At 40.8% G+C, this 14250-nt stretch overlaps 1 protein-coding gene and 1 non-coding gene across 2 annotated transcripts in view; one reads left to right on the forward strand and one right to left on the reverse strand.

Moving 5' to 3' along the window:
* Positions 1-14146, forward strand: part of HACD3 (3-hydroxyacyl-CoA dehydratase 3) — a 50004-nt gene extending 35858 nt beyond the window's left edge. The window contains exons 6-10 of the mRNA XM_026455437.1: positions 920-1047; positions 5893-6005; positions 7347-7453; positions 8032-8163; positions 12089-14146. Of these exons, the coding sequence (XP_026311222.1) occupies positions 920-1047; positions 5893-6005; positions 7347-7453; positions 8032-8163; positions 12089-12165 (557 nt within the window). The 3' untranslated portion in view covers positions 12166-14146. The remainder of the gene's footprint in view (positions 1-919; positions 1048-5892; positions 6006-7346; positions 7454-8031; positions 8164-12088) is intronic.
* On the reverse strand, positions 6769-6870 carry LOC111548446. The gene has a single exon (XR_002733421.1). It is a non-coding gene; the product is annotated as a small nucleolar RNA U13 (small nucleolar RNA).
* Positions 14147-14250: the final 104 nt, after the last annotated feature.

The following is a 14250-nucleotide window of genomic DNA, read 5'->3' on the forward strand; positions in this document are numbered from 1 at the left end:
TAAGCCACCGTGCCTGGCCCAGTTCTTCTTAAATTAATTTATGTGTTTAACAGGATTCTGGCTTTGACCAGTGGCATTCCATTGGTAAATGCCAATGGGAAATTTTTGAGAATTTGATCTAAAGTATTCTGAAACTTTATTTGATGAATAAATAGGTAATAAAATTTAGGAGAAGAGAGAATAATGGGAGAGGATTTTTCTACCTGATAATGAAAGTATGGACCAGGTGTAATAGCTCATGCCTGTAATCCCAGCACTTTAAGAGGCCGACATGGGAGGATCTCTTGAGCCCAGAAGGTTGAAGCTGCAGTAAGCCATGATCATGACACTGTACTATAGACTGGGTGATGGAACAAGACCTTGACTGTTAAAAAAATGAGAAAGGTGGCCAGGCGTGGTGGCTCACGCCTGTAATCCCAGCACTTTGGGAGGTCGAGGTGGGCGGATCACGAGGTCAGGAGATTGAGACCATCCTGGTCAACATGGTGAAAACCCTGTCTCTACTAAAAGTACAAAAATTAGCTGGGTGTGGTGGTGTGCGCCTGTAGTCCCAGCTACTCAGGAAGCTAAGGCAGGAGAATCACTTGAACCCAGGAGGCAGAGGTTGCAGTGAGCTGAGATCGTACCACTACACTCCAGCCTGGCAACAGAGTGAGACTCCATCTCAAAAAAAAAAAAAAAAAAAGAGAAAGGCATATAAGGTGTACGTGTTAACTTTCTGGTAACTGGTAGAGCTTACTGTTCATGACCCCAGTGGCCTGCACCCTTCCTGCTTAGTTAAGTAAGAAACTCAAATCTGACTGGATGTTTGTTATTCCTTTCCTACAGTTATTTTCATGAAAGGAGTGAGCTAGTTTGAGAAATAGTTCTGTTGGAATTTACCAACTGATTCACCCTTAATGTATATTTTTGCCCATAGAGTCCTTTTATGACACATTCCATACTGTGGCTGACATGATGTATTTCTGCCAGATGCTGGCAGTTGTGGAAACTATCAATGCAGCAATTGGAGTCACTACGTCACCAGTGCTGCCTTCTCTGATCCAGGTATTGAATAGTTGAGCTAAAGGGTGGGTAATGGAAGGTCCCATTAATTGTCTAGTAGGTATGTGGATTAGTCCATTTTCATGCTGCTCATAAAGACATACCCGAGACTGGGCAATTTACAAAAGAAAGAGGTTTAATTGGACTTATAGTTCCATGTGGCTGGGAAGGTCTCACAATCATGGTGGAGGGTGAAAGGCACTTCTTACATGGTGGCGGCAAGAGAGAATGAGGAAGAAGCAAAAGCGGAAGCCCCTGGTAAACCCATCAGATCTTGTGAGACTTATTCACTATCACAAGAATAACAAGGGAAAGACTGGCCCCCATGATTCAATTACCACCCCCTAGGTCCCTCCCACAACATGTGGGAATCCTGGGAAATACAATTCAAGTTGAGATTTGAATGAGGACACAGCCAAACCATATCATTCCACTCCCGGCCCCTCCAAATCTCATGCTCTCACATTTCAAAACCAATCATGCCTTCTCACCAGTCCCCCAAAGTCTTATTTCAGCATTAACCTCAAAGTCCACAGTCCAAAGTCTCATCTGAGACAAGGCAAGTCCCTTCTGCCTTTGAGACTGTAAAATCAAAGCACACTAGTTACTTCCTAGATACAAGGGGAGTACTGGCATTGGGTAAATACAGCCGTTCCAAATGGGAGAAATTGGCCAAAATAAAGGGGTTACAGTGCCCAAGCAAGTCTGAAATCCAGTGGGGCAATCAAACTTTAAAGCTCCAAAATGATCTCCTTTGACTCCAGGTCTCACGTCCAGGTCACACTGATGCAAGAGGTGGGTTCCCATGGTCTTAGGCAGCTCTGTCCCTCTGAGGGAGGGGCAGGGAGCAGCCTCCCTCCCGGCTGCTTTCACAGGTTGGCATTGAGTGTCTGTGGCTTTTCCAGGTGCATGGTGCAAGCTGTCAGTGGATCTACCATTCTGGGGTCTGGAGGAGGGTGGTTCTCTTCTCACAGCTCCACTAGGCGGTGCCCCAGTAGGGACTCTGTGTAGGGGCTCCAACCCCATATTTCCCTTCCTCACTGCCCTAGCAGAGGTTCTCCATGAGGGCCCCGTCCCTGGAGCAAACTTTTGCCTGGGCATCCAGGTGTTTCCATACATCTTCTGAAATCTAGGCAGAGGTTCCCAAACCTCAATTCTTGACTTCTCTGCATGCACAGGCTCACCACCATGTGGAAGCTGCCAGGGCTTGGGGCTTGCACCCTCTGAAGCCACAGCCTGAGCTGTATGTTGGCCCCTCTCAGCCAAGGCTGGAGCAGCTGGGACACAGGGCACCAAATCCCTAGGTTGCACACAGCATGGGGACCCTGGGCCTGCAAGGGATGGGAGGGACTTCCGTGAAGGGCTCTGAACATGGCCTGGTTACATTTCCCCCATGGTCTTGGGGATTACATTAGGCTCCTTGCTACCTATGCAAATTTCTGCAGCCAGCTTGAGCTTCTCCTCAAAAAATGGGTTTTTCTTTTCTACTGAATCATCAGGCTGCAAATTTTCCAAACTTTTATGCTCCTGTTTCTCTTTTAAAATGGAATGCTTTTAACAGTACCCAAGTCACCTCTTGAATGCTTTTCTGCTTAGAAATTTCTCCTGCCAGATACCCTAAATCATCTCTCTCAAGTTCAGAATTCTACAGATCTCTAGGGCAGGGGCAAAATGCTGCCAGTCTCTTTGCTAAAATATAACAAGAGTCACCTTTGCTTCCAAGAAGTTCTTCATCTCCATCTGAGACTACCTCAGCCTGGACTTTATTGTTCATATCACTATCAGCATTTTTGTCAAAGCCCTTCAACAAATCTCTATGAGGTTCCAAACCTACCCACATTTTCCTGTCTTCTTCTGAGCCCTCCAAACTGTTCCAACCTCTGTCTGTTACCCAGTTCCAAAGTCACTTCCACATTTTCAGGTATCTCTTCAGCAACGTCCAACTTTACTGGTACCAATTTACTGTTATTAGTCCGTTTTCCCTCTGCTGACAAAGACATACCCGAGACCAGGCAATTTACAAAAGAAAGAGGTTTAATTGGATTTACAGTTCCATGTGCTGGGGAAGGTCTCACAGTCGTGGTGCAGGGCAAAAGGCACTTCTTACATGGCGGTGGCAAGAGAGAATGAGGAAGAAACAAAAGCAGAAACCCCTGATAAGCCCACCAGATCTTGTGAGATTTATTCACTAACATGAGAATAGCACAGGAAAGACTGGCCCCTATGATTCATTTACCTCCCCCTGGGTCCCTCCCATAACATGTGGGAATTCTGGGAGATACAATTCAAGTTGACATTTGAACGGGGACACAGCCAAAACATATCTGTATGTTACATTTTGCTAAGAAGTCTCAATTAGTAAAAACACCTATTTGTACAGGAGTAGCATTATTTTACCTGAAGAAGAAAGAACATTTAAAACCTCAGGGATATTTATCAACGTAGACTTTTACTATTTCTGGTCTATTTCATTTTTTATAATATCCTCATGAAATAACAAAGTTATAAATAGCTTTAAGACTAGGGAAATTTGACTCTTAGGCAGGAGCTGAAATTATCAAAGTAGACTTTTACTATTTCTGGTCTATTTCATTTTTTATAATATCCTCATGAAATAACAAAGTTAAAAATAGCTTTAAGACTAGGGAAATTTGACTCTTAGGCAGGAGCTGAAAAACCTACCTTCAGTCTCCTTAGTTAGAAATGTACTTGGTTTCCTCCCACCTTGCATAGATGAAGGCAGTACTTCTTAAAAACTTCTATTAACGAAAAGTACAATAATCAAACTTTAAAATTTACAGCCAGCTATGGTGGTTCATTCCTGTAATCCCCACACTTTGGGAAGCTGAGGCAGGAGGATTGCTTGAGGCCAGCAGTTTGAGACCAGCCTGGGTAGCATAGTGAGACCCCATTTCTAAAAAAATAAAAATTTGCCAGGCATGGTGATGTGTACCTATATTCCCACTACTTGGGAGGCTGAGACAGAAAGATTCCTTGAGTGCAGGAGTTTGATGTTGCAGTGACCTGTGATCATGCCACTGCCCTCCAACCTGGGCAACAGAGCAAGACCCCTGTCTAAAAAAAATTAAAAATAAAAATGTAATGGATAGTTTGTGTTGTAGATTAGACATAGCTGAAGAAAAAATTAGTGAACTGTTTGAGATACAGGAAGGAATATAGAGCACAAAAAGTAAATATATAGACATAATTTTCTTGAATTATAAGACTCGATATTATAATATTGTTAGTTCTCTGATTTACCTGTAGATTAAATACAGTACCAATCACAGTCTAAAAAATTTTGGAATGTGAGGAGAAAATTCTGAAGTTTTTTGAAAAAACAGAGGGCCATCCAGGATAGTAGCATCATTTTCAATAGCTAAAATGTGCAAGCAACCCAAGTATTCATCTACAGATGAATGGGTAAGAACGACTGTTATATACATACAATAGGATATTATGTAGCCTTAAAAATGAAGGAAACTCTCAAGTATGCTACAACATGGATGAACCTTAAGGAAACTATTCTAAGTGAAATAAGCCAGTCACAGAAAGTCAAATACTGGATGATTCTGCTTATATGAGGTAGTTAAAATAGTCAAAATCATAGAGACAGAAAGTAGAATGGTGTTTCCCAGGGGCTGGCTGAGTGGGGAGTTATTGTTTAATGGGTCATAGTTTCTTTTCTTTCTTTCTTTCTTTCCTGACCTCAAGTGATCTGCCCACCTTGGCCTTCCAAAGTGCTGGTATTACAGGCATGAACCACCGCACCTGGCCGTTATGTGTATTTTACCACAATTTTTTAAATGGGGGAATAAAAAGCAAAGGGTTGAGAATATTCTCTAAAGAAGAGCTCAAGTTGAGGACTTACCCTGTAAGAAATCAAGACAGTATAAAGATTTAGTAGCTAATACCACGTTGTATGGTACAAAGATAGTCACATAGACCACGGGAACAGAATAAAACCCAGAAACAGACAACTCATATGTCTATGAAGAATAGAATGTCTATCGTATATTGGAATGTCTTGCCATGGTGAAAATGAGTGGACTATAGCCACATGCATCAACATAGATGAGTCTCTGGCCCATAACCCTGAGTAAGAAGCAAGTCACAGAATAATACATATAGAATGATTTCAAAAAGTTTTAAAACAGGCAAAATGAAACAATGTACTGTTCAGGAATACATACACAAGGAGTAATCCATAAAGAAAAGCCATGGGCCAGGCGCAGTGGCTCATGCCTATAATCCCAGCACTCTGGGAGGCTGAGGTGAGAGGATCACTTGAGCCCAAGAGTTTGAGCAAGCCTGGCCAATACAGTGAAACCCCATCTTTACAAAAAAATAAAATTAGCCAGTGTGGTAGTACACACCTGTGATCCCAGCTGCTTGAGAGGCTCAAGTGGGAGGATTTCTTGAACCCAGAAGTTCAAGGCTGCAGTGAGCCATGATTGTGCCACTGCAAAAAAGAAAAACCGTGGAATGATTAACATACGATAGTCATTACTTATAGGGGTCTCACTTTTGTAGTGCTCTATTTCTTAACTTGGGTTATGTAAACTCAAATGTTTATTTGGCAATATTCTTTAGACTGTGTTTGAACATGTGTGTGTATTTTAAGGAAACGATTTATGATATAGTTACACACACAAAATACTGTACCTATCTAGTCACAAAGACTGGTTTGGGCACTTTGCTTGTTCCAGAACTGGAGCAGGATTAAACTGGTAGAGCTCAGTCTTTTCTATTTGCCTTGCATTTAGTGGGGTTAGGTTTCAGATAACACATTTGTATAACTTTACATATATTTTATTAACTTTTTTATCTTTTGGGTCTTTCTAATAGCTTCTTGGAAGAAATTTTATTTTGTTTATCATCTTTGGCACCATGGAAGAAATGCAGAACAAAGCTGTGGTTTTCTTTGTGTTTTATTTGTGGAGCGCAATTGAAATTTTCAGGTGGGTAGAAATGCCAGGATGGTGTTTGAATGCTTCTTCCTCTTTGCAGCAGCTCTGTTCTTGAGGGAGTTGTTATCTTAGCCAGAGTCTCATTTGGTTTGGGACTAAGATTACATATGTGGAGAATTCTGGTTGCATCTATGTGCTCTGCAAAGTTGAGGCAGATTTTTTTAAAGCCGTCATTGGATCATAATACCAGACCGGATACTAGGGAGCAGAAGAGGAGAACCAGAGAAAGGGAAGACTCATCTTACCATGACTTCAGGATCTTGCAGTCTTGGAAAGAGAGGGCCTATCCACATGGAAAAATTATTGAAAGGGCTGAAGAAACATGAGGTTGAAGGAGCGATCCAGGTTGGATAGAACTAGTTTAAGACTAAATTTAAGGGATGATAGAAATGAATCTTATACTACAAGATTATTGAAGTTTGAAATGGCCTCTAACCTAATTTTCCCATTCTCGGTTGTTAGTAGAATAAATACCTTTTAAGAAATGGATCTAGTTAAAGTAGATGTATTCTTCTTTACCAGATCATACACACTCCATATTTCTTCCCTTTCAGTCAGCTGGAGCAAGGATTTTGCAAATGAACTCTTCAGCTCCAGGTTTGCTGGTATTTTCACAAAGTTGGTAGTTGAGAGGGGGAACAGGCCATAGCAGCCTTAAATTGTGTGTTAACCATGGTCTGTGTCTCATGGCACCCAGTGTACCCTCTAATAGCCTTAATACAAAGGTAAAACAGATTATAGGTCCTGTTTTTCAAATCAAGACAGGTAATGTGCTGATGTAACAAGGTTTGAGGGAAGCACATCTCACACAGGAGAGCGAAAATCCAATTATCACACTTATGAGCTATAAAAGGATCAGATTATGTGTCCTTAATGCAATGTTTACTGTTTGAGAAGGAACATTTCTTTTCTCAAGGGATCTCTTTTAAAATAGAGTATGTCTGATTCTAGATTAGAGGTCTTTTGTATACTTTAATTTTGCTAACAACTCACTTATCCAGAAATAAAGTATCTAATATCCTTACCTACTGGGAATGTAGATCAGCACTAGGAATAAAGCCAAACAATGTCTGAGTATCCAGTCCCTATACCGAATAAAGAGGGTTCCTTTGAGACCTAAACTTAGTCTGCCATTAAAGAGAGTTCACATCCTTTGAAAATTTAGGGCGTAGGGTGACAAGTTTATGGGTTGATAGCCAGCTTTATAATTCTGTTCTGAAGAAACCATGTGTGGCTAACTGAGAAATATAATTCATCTATTTAAATGATATTCTAAGGTCACATTCAGAACCTGAAGTGCCTTTTCACGTTGGAATCACTTATTTTCAATAGGTACTCCTTCTACATGCTGACGTGCATTGACATGGATTGGAAGGTGCTCACATGGCTTCGTTACACTCTGTGGATTCCCTTATATCCACTGGGATGTTTGGCGGAAGGTACTCTCAGGAACTCTTAGCTTTCATAGCTTAGCTCCAGGGGGTGCCCAGAGGCTGAGAGACCAGTCCTTTCTTCCCTGGCCTTAGTCTGATAAATGGAAGTGTTGGACTTTTCAGGGATTTCTTTGCATGGGCTTCCTTCCATAATACTCCTGGTACCCAGACTGTTCCAGAAAAGTAGCTCATTTTGTAACACTGGAAAGCCAGGTGGTCCTGTCCTGTATGTTTCCCATTTGTATGATGCTTTTAGTATTCCAAAGGGGGTTCTTACTGACGACTTTATTTCATTCTGACAAACATCTTGTACATGTCAGCTAGGGATTTTTCTCTCCATTTTATAGAATAGAAGAAGCCCACTGCCATGACTTCCTCATCTATCTCTCTGTTGACAGGTTGGAGGCTGATCTCTTAGAAAACTAGGGGAAAAAAAGAAGAGGCATGAGCTTTCTGTACAAAGGGAGGAGGAAGCCTTTCTAGCACACCCAGAACTGAAACTTCAGAGTATTAGGGCTGGAAGTTCCTGTCATTAGATGTGACTGTTTCATTTGCTTCTAACAAGTTCTTGTTTCTGTTTTCAGCTATCTCAGTGATTCAGTCCATTCCAATATTCAATGAGACAGGACGATTCAGTTTCACGTTGCCATATCCAGTGAAAATCAAAGTTAGATTTTCCTTTTTTCTTCAGATTTATCTTATAATGATATTTTTAGGTAAGTATTGATTCTGTAATACAGACTTTTTCTTGTCACTTCTTAGAGAGTAGAAATAAGTCATTCAGAAATGTAAAAGTCCATATGAGAATTCTTTTGGGATAGAATTAGAGAAGGATTACTTTGCAAAAACAGACCCACTAGGGGAATATGCTATGGTAAGGAAATATTTCTTTTCTAAATCTCCAGTGGTTAAAGTATGTTCTTTAAGTGCTCTTGGTGATTGGGAATATATCAGAAGATATTTCTTGTTTAAAACAATGTAAGGGGATAGGCATGGTGGCTCACGCCTGTAATCCCAGCACTTTGGGAGGCTGAGGCTGGCGGATCACAAGGTCAGGAGTTCGAGACTGGCCTGACCAACATGGTGAAATCCCATCTCTACTAAAAATACAAAAATTAGCTGGGCGTGGTGGCAGGTGCCTGTAATCCCAGCTAATCAGGAGTCTGAGGCAGGAGAATTGCTTGAACCCGGGAGGCAGAGGTTGCAGTGAGCTGAGATTATGCCATTGTACTCCATCCTGGGCAACAGAGCGGGACTCTGTCTCAAAAAAAAAAGTAAGGAGCTCTTTTAAAATAGACTAAGAAGCTCCCACTATTACTAATTTCAGTAGCACATTCCTCATCCAGAGTTTATGGAGGTGATAAGACAACTGGCAGCAAGGAAGGGAGAAGGGAATAAAGGCCTCTGAGCAGCCAAGGGTTGTCGTAAAGTCTTCCACCTCACAGTAGGAAAGTTCCCTGCTCCTCATGGAAAACCTGCTGACTTATTAATTTCTGTTTATATAAAATCATAAATTCCTGCCTTACTTTATAAAAACTAAGACTAGAAGGGAAAAAGAAATAAACCTAAATTATTACAAATATGACAAATTTAAAAGATTTCCTAACTATAAGGATTTTTTTGTTGTTGTTGTTAAATTTTTATTAGAGGCTGGGTATGGTGGCTTATGTCTGTAATCCCAGCACTTTGGGAGGATGAGGTGGGCAGATCACTTGAGGTCAGGAGTTCAAGACCAACCTGGCCAACATGGCGAAACCCCATCTCTACTAAAAATACAAAAATTAGCTGGGCATGGTGGCTCATGCCTGTAATTCCAGCTACTTGGGAGGCTGAGGCAGGAGAATTGCTTGAACCCGGGGGCAGAGGTTACAATGAACCGAGATTGTGCCACTGCACTCCAGCCTGTGTGACAGAGCGAGACTCTGTCTCAAAAAAAAAATTTTTGTTAGTAATCAATATTTGGTAATTTCTAAATGCAACTATACATGATTCTATCCATATTATCTATATTCTATATGTAGATGTGAAAATACATTCTTATATGTAGGTTAAATACAATTTGAGAAAAACAAGTAATTTTTTCCCTTTAAGAGCAGACTATTTAATACTTATTGATTTGAATACGACAACTAAGAACATAAAAAGTCAGAATGAAAGGAATTTTGTCATTAAATATATTGAGAGGAGAAAACACTGATTATCATACATAGAACTTTACACGTTTAATGATAAGACAAGCTCCTAACTATAAGGACTCTTTAAAGTTCTGATACATTTTAGTGGTAATTTATATATATTTCCTTGCTTTATTTCACAAGAGACTTAAGGTAGCCCTAAATAAATATAACTGTCCAGTCTCCTAGCCACAGAAGGATGCAACAATAGTGTATTAGTTCTCTATTGCTGTGTAACAAATGACCCCAAAACTTAGCAGCTGAAAACAATAAACAGTTATTATCTCACATAGTTTTCGAAGGTCAGGAAGCAGCCTGGCTGGGTGGTACTGGCTCAGGGTCTCATGAGGTTTCAGTCAGGCTGTCAGCTGGGGCTGCAGTTTCTGTAGACTTGACTGGGGCTGGAGGATCTGCTCCAAGCTCACTCTTGTGACTGTTGACAGGAGGCTTCGGTTTCTTGCCATGGCCCCTCTCCATATGGCTATTCATGGCATGGCTTCCCCCACACAGAGCAATTGGTTAGAGAGAGCGAGCCAGAAGCCACAGTGCCTAATCTCAGAAGTGACAAACCATCACACAGACCAACCCAGTATAACATGGGAGGGGACTACACAAAGGTATGAAATAACGGGAGGTAGAGGTTGTTGGGATCGTTGTTGAGGCTTGCTACCCCGGACAGTGAGAGGAAGACCGTGCAAGGTAAGCCCAGGAAGCCAGAAAGCCCAGTGGTCTTGGTCATTTAGTGTTGGGGGAGGAGAAACTTACACCATAGTGTTAGGAGCCCCTTAGTGTACCAGTGCATGGCAGATGTACAGTTAAATAGTATACATTGTAGGCCCACGTCATTTGCAAAAGGTTAACGTCTACTTTTTTTCTATTTCAGCAAAGGGTATAATCCACTTAAGAAAGATGCCAACCAAAAATATCAAAATGTTTTGCCCTTGAAGAGAGGAACCCTCAGTTCAGAAAATGTACTCATTAAAGACAGCTTTTTACCTTTATTACTGTATAAATTCAGTATAACTAGGCCCCAAGAAATGGGCACAAGATAAAGAGGAATAAGTATTGGAAAGACATTTAAAATACTTTAGTAAACAGGGTAGAGGGGTGGAAATATTTTAAAGTGCATTGCCTTACTATCTTTCTTTGTGTTGTTTATACTGTTGTACACTCTAATTTGCAAGATTTTATGTTCATATCTAGTTTGCTTATAATAAATACATAGTTGCTCTTTTCCTATTCTTTAGAATGAAATAAATCCTAAATTCACATTTATAATTTTGAAGCAGCATAAACAGCTAGTTAACATTTGTATCTAGGTCAGAGGACTTTTCTTTTGTTTTTTTTTTGTTTTTTTTTTTGTGAGACAAAGTCTTGCTTTGTCGCCCAGGCTGGAGTGCAGTGGCACGATCTTTGCTCACTGCAACCTCTGCCTCAAGAGTTGAAGCAATTCTCTTGCCTCAGCCTCCAGAGTAGCTGGGATTACAGGCACCTGTTACCACGCCTGGCTGATTTTTGTATTTTTAGTAGAGATGGGGGTATCACCATGTTGGCCAGGCTGGTCTTGAACTCCTGACCTCAGGTGATCCACCCACCTTGGTCTCCCGAAGTGCTGGGATTACAGGCGTGAGCCGCTGTGCCTGGCCATGTTCTTGAGTAGCCTTGAATTAAAAATTAGGTTGTTTCTGCACTTTAGATTTCTGCATTTCATTGTATGTACATTTTACTGTAAAAGAAAGAATATCAAACTATACCTACATGAAGAATTGGGTGGGTGAGGTATATTGATATCCGAAACCGAACATTGAAGTGCATAAAAAATGAGATGGCTGAAGAGATAAATAGATGAATAGGGATGTGATACAGCCAATATAGTAAAAAGAAGTAAATCTAGGTGTTCACTGTACAATGATTTAACCTTCTGCGTGTTTGAAAATTTTATAAGGAAAAAAATATGTTTTAAACCCACTGGGAGGCTGGGTGTGGTGGCTTATGCCTGTAATCCCAGTACTTTGGGAGGCCAAGCCGGCCATATCATTTGAGGTCAGGAGTTTGAGACCAGCCTGACCAACATGATGAAACCCCACCTCTACTAAAAATACAAAAAATTAGCCAGGTGTGGTGGTGGACGCCTGTAATTCCAGCTACTCAGGAGGCTGAGGCAGGAGGATTGCTTGAACCTGGGAGGCGGAGGTTGTAGTGAGCTGAGATTGTGCCAGTGCACTCCAGCCTGGGCGACGGAATGAGACTCTGTCGCAAAAATAGTAATAAATAAATAAACACACTGGGGAAAAATTGGTTTGTGTCTATTGTTAATTTGTTCTAAGTTGTACTCCTTCCTGAGCTGCTGCAATGAGCTTTTTGCTGTGGGATATGACAGACAGCTAGATACTGTCCCTGTCACAAGAGCTTCTGGTTATAAATAGACAAAGACTCTAATTTCTAACTGATCTCTTTTCTTTTTCAGGGTTATACATAAATTTTCGTCACCTTTATAAACAGCGCAGACGGCGCTATGGACAAAAAAAGAAAAAGATCCACTAAAAAGAAAGATTTAGATGGCTTCTTGCCAGTTTGAGCCTAATCTGATTCTTACAGTTTTACCTTCTTGTACCAATGTAAAAGTTTTTTTAATGTTAAATGATTAAATTCTCAGTGAGGCTATCTTCCTTTTCCCTAGTAACATTCCTGAATTTACTGTTATCTTGTAGTAATTGCATGACATGGATTCCTGATATCTGATGAGAGGTTCATTCTTGTGTATTCAGTTAATGACACCAAAAGGCTAAGCCCACCCCAACCCTGTCTCATGTTCAGTCTGTCTAATTCATGCCAGAGATTTTTTTTTCAAAAAGTGCTTTATCCCTACAATGTACTGACGGTTCTTACAGTTGAGATTTGTTCTTTTCAGCTATTGCTTGTGAAAAAAAGCAAGACTATGTCACTCTATAGAAGACTGTTAAAGTGACTCAGGCAGGACTTAATTATTCTGTACCTAAGGGGTTACTTGTTTAGTGGGATGGCATTGACTTTTTGAAAGTGAAGTAGACTGAGTCATTGATAAAACATTTCTAAGAGTGGGGCTGGAGAACATGTTTTACATGTGACATCCTTTGGCCTAACAACATCTATTGTTATAGTGCTCAGTAGTGTGGGCATTGAAGAGGCACAGAATGCTTTGAAAGAAACTAATCAGAATCTTGGAACATCATGATCATGCCATTCTTAAGTAAATCAACTATTTTCAACACTGAAGAAAAATGAAACATTATTTAGAAAACAATGAGATTACAAATTCCAAACTCAGCCAGGAATGTGGCTCACACCTGTAATTCCAGCACTTTGGGACACCTAGGTGGGAGCATCACTTGAAGCCAGGAGTTCAAGACCAGCCTGGGCAACATAGTGAGACCCCTATCTCTACAAAAAATAAAAATATTAGCTGAGTGTGGTGGCACACACCTGTAGTCCCAGCTACTCAAGAGGCTGAGAAGGGAGGATCCCGAGCCCAGGAGGTCAAGGCTGCAGTGAGCTGAGATTGCCACTGCACTGCAGCCGGGGTGACAGTACAAGACCCTGTCTCAAAAAAACCAAACCATACACACACACACACACACACACACACACACACACACGGTCCAAATGGTAGCAGGGATCCAAAGGGAACACAATATGTAGATCAAACTGGCAGTAACACCATGTACAGCCTTTGACAAACTAGAAACATTAGAGTAGGCCAAACACACCTCCAAACTGTCTTAGGCCGTGCACAAACACAAAAAATGGCAGCCTTCCATCTCCTGCACTGGCTGAGTCCATTTACTTGTATACTTGTTCCAGTGAGTGGTGAATGAGTGATGGGACTACATTTTTTGCATAGACCTCAAAAATAACTTCATTCTGCTGCTGTTCAGTTGGCTTTTTAAAACCCATCTGCTGTAGAACACTGAAAACAGCGAGAACTTTGGGGTGAACACCGCTGATCCTTTAACAAGGATTTCTGGCAGGAAACTCACAAAAAGGAGAACTGAAAATTTAGACATACAGTTGGCCATTGTAAAAAACATTAGTTTCCTCTCATACATTCCAAGTAAACCAAGTAAAATAAGTGTTGGAGTAACACTTGCATAGAAGAATTTAAGGAGTGATAGCTCTTTCTGTTCTGCCATTCCCAACATTCCTGGGGGAAAGGCGACTCAATGAGTTAATAACCATTTCACTGAGCCCAAGATGGAAACTTGGTTTGACCTAAAACATCTGATTAACATAGGCTAGCTGATTTCTTAAAAATTCGTTGCATTGAAGGATAGTTTGCATGTCTGTAACACCTGTCAATACTTGTTTGTATTGATTTCTGATATTCTTGCAGCTGACTATGTGTAATTGGGCAGATCAGCTTTGCAGTAGATTATGCTGCATCGTCGTGGCAAATTCTGTATTCTTAGTGATTGTTACAAATCCCTTTATCGCTGTCTGAGAAAGTGAAAGATTGTGTATTTCTATTAAAACATTTACAATCAAAATTCTAATGACTGTGCTTAAAGATAATTTAGTCTAGTGGTTTTCTGTTAGTGATAAAGTCCTTTGTTCAGGCAAAATATTATGTAGCAGTTCAGCATGTTAAACCAA

Source organism: Piliocolobus tephrosceles, chromosome 6, assembly GCF_002776525.5.
Source record: "Piliocolobus tephrosceles isolate RC106 chromosome 6, ASM277652v3, whole genome shotgun sequence".
Taxonomy (NCBI): domain Eukaryota; kingdom Metazoa; phylum Chordata; class Mammalia; order Primates; family Cercopithecidae; genus Piliocolobus; species Piliocolobus tephrosceles.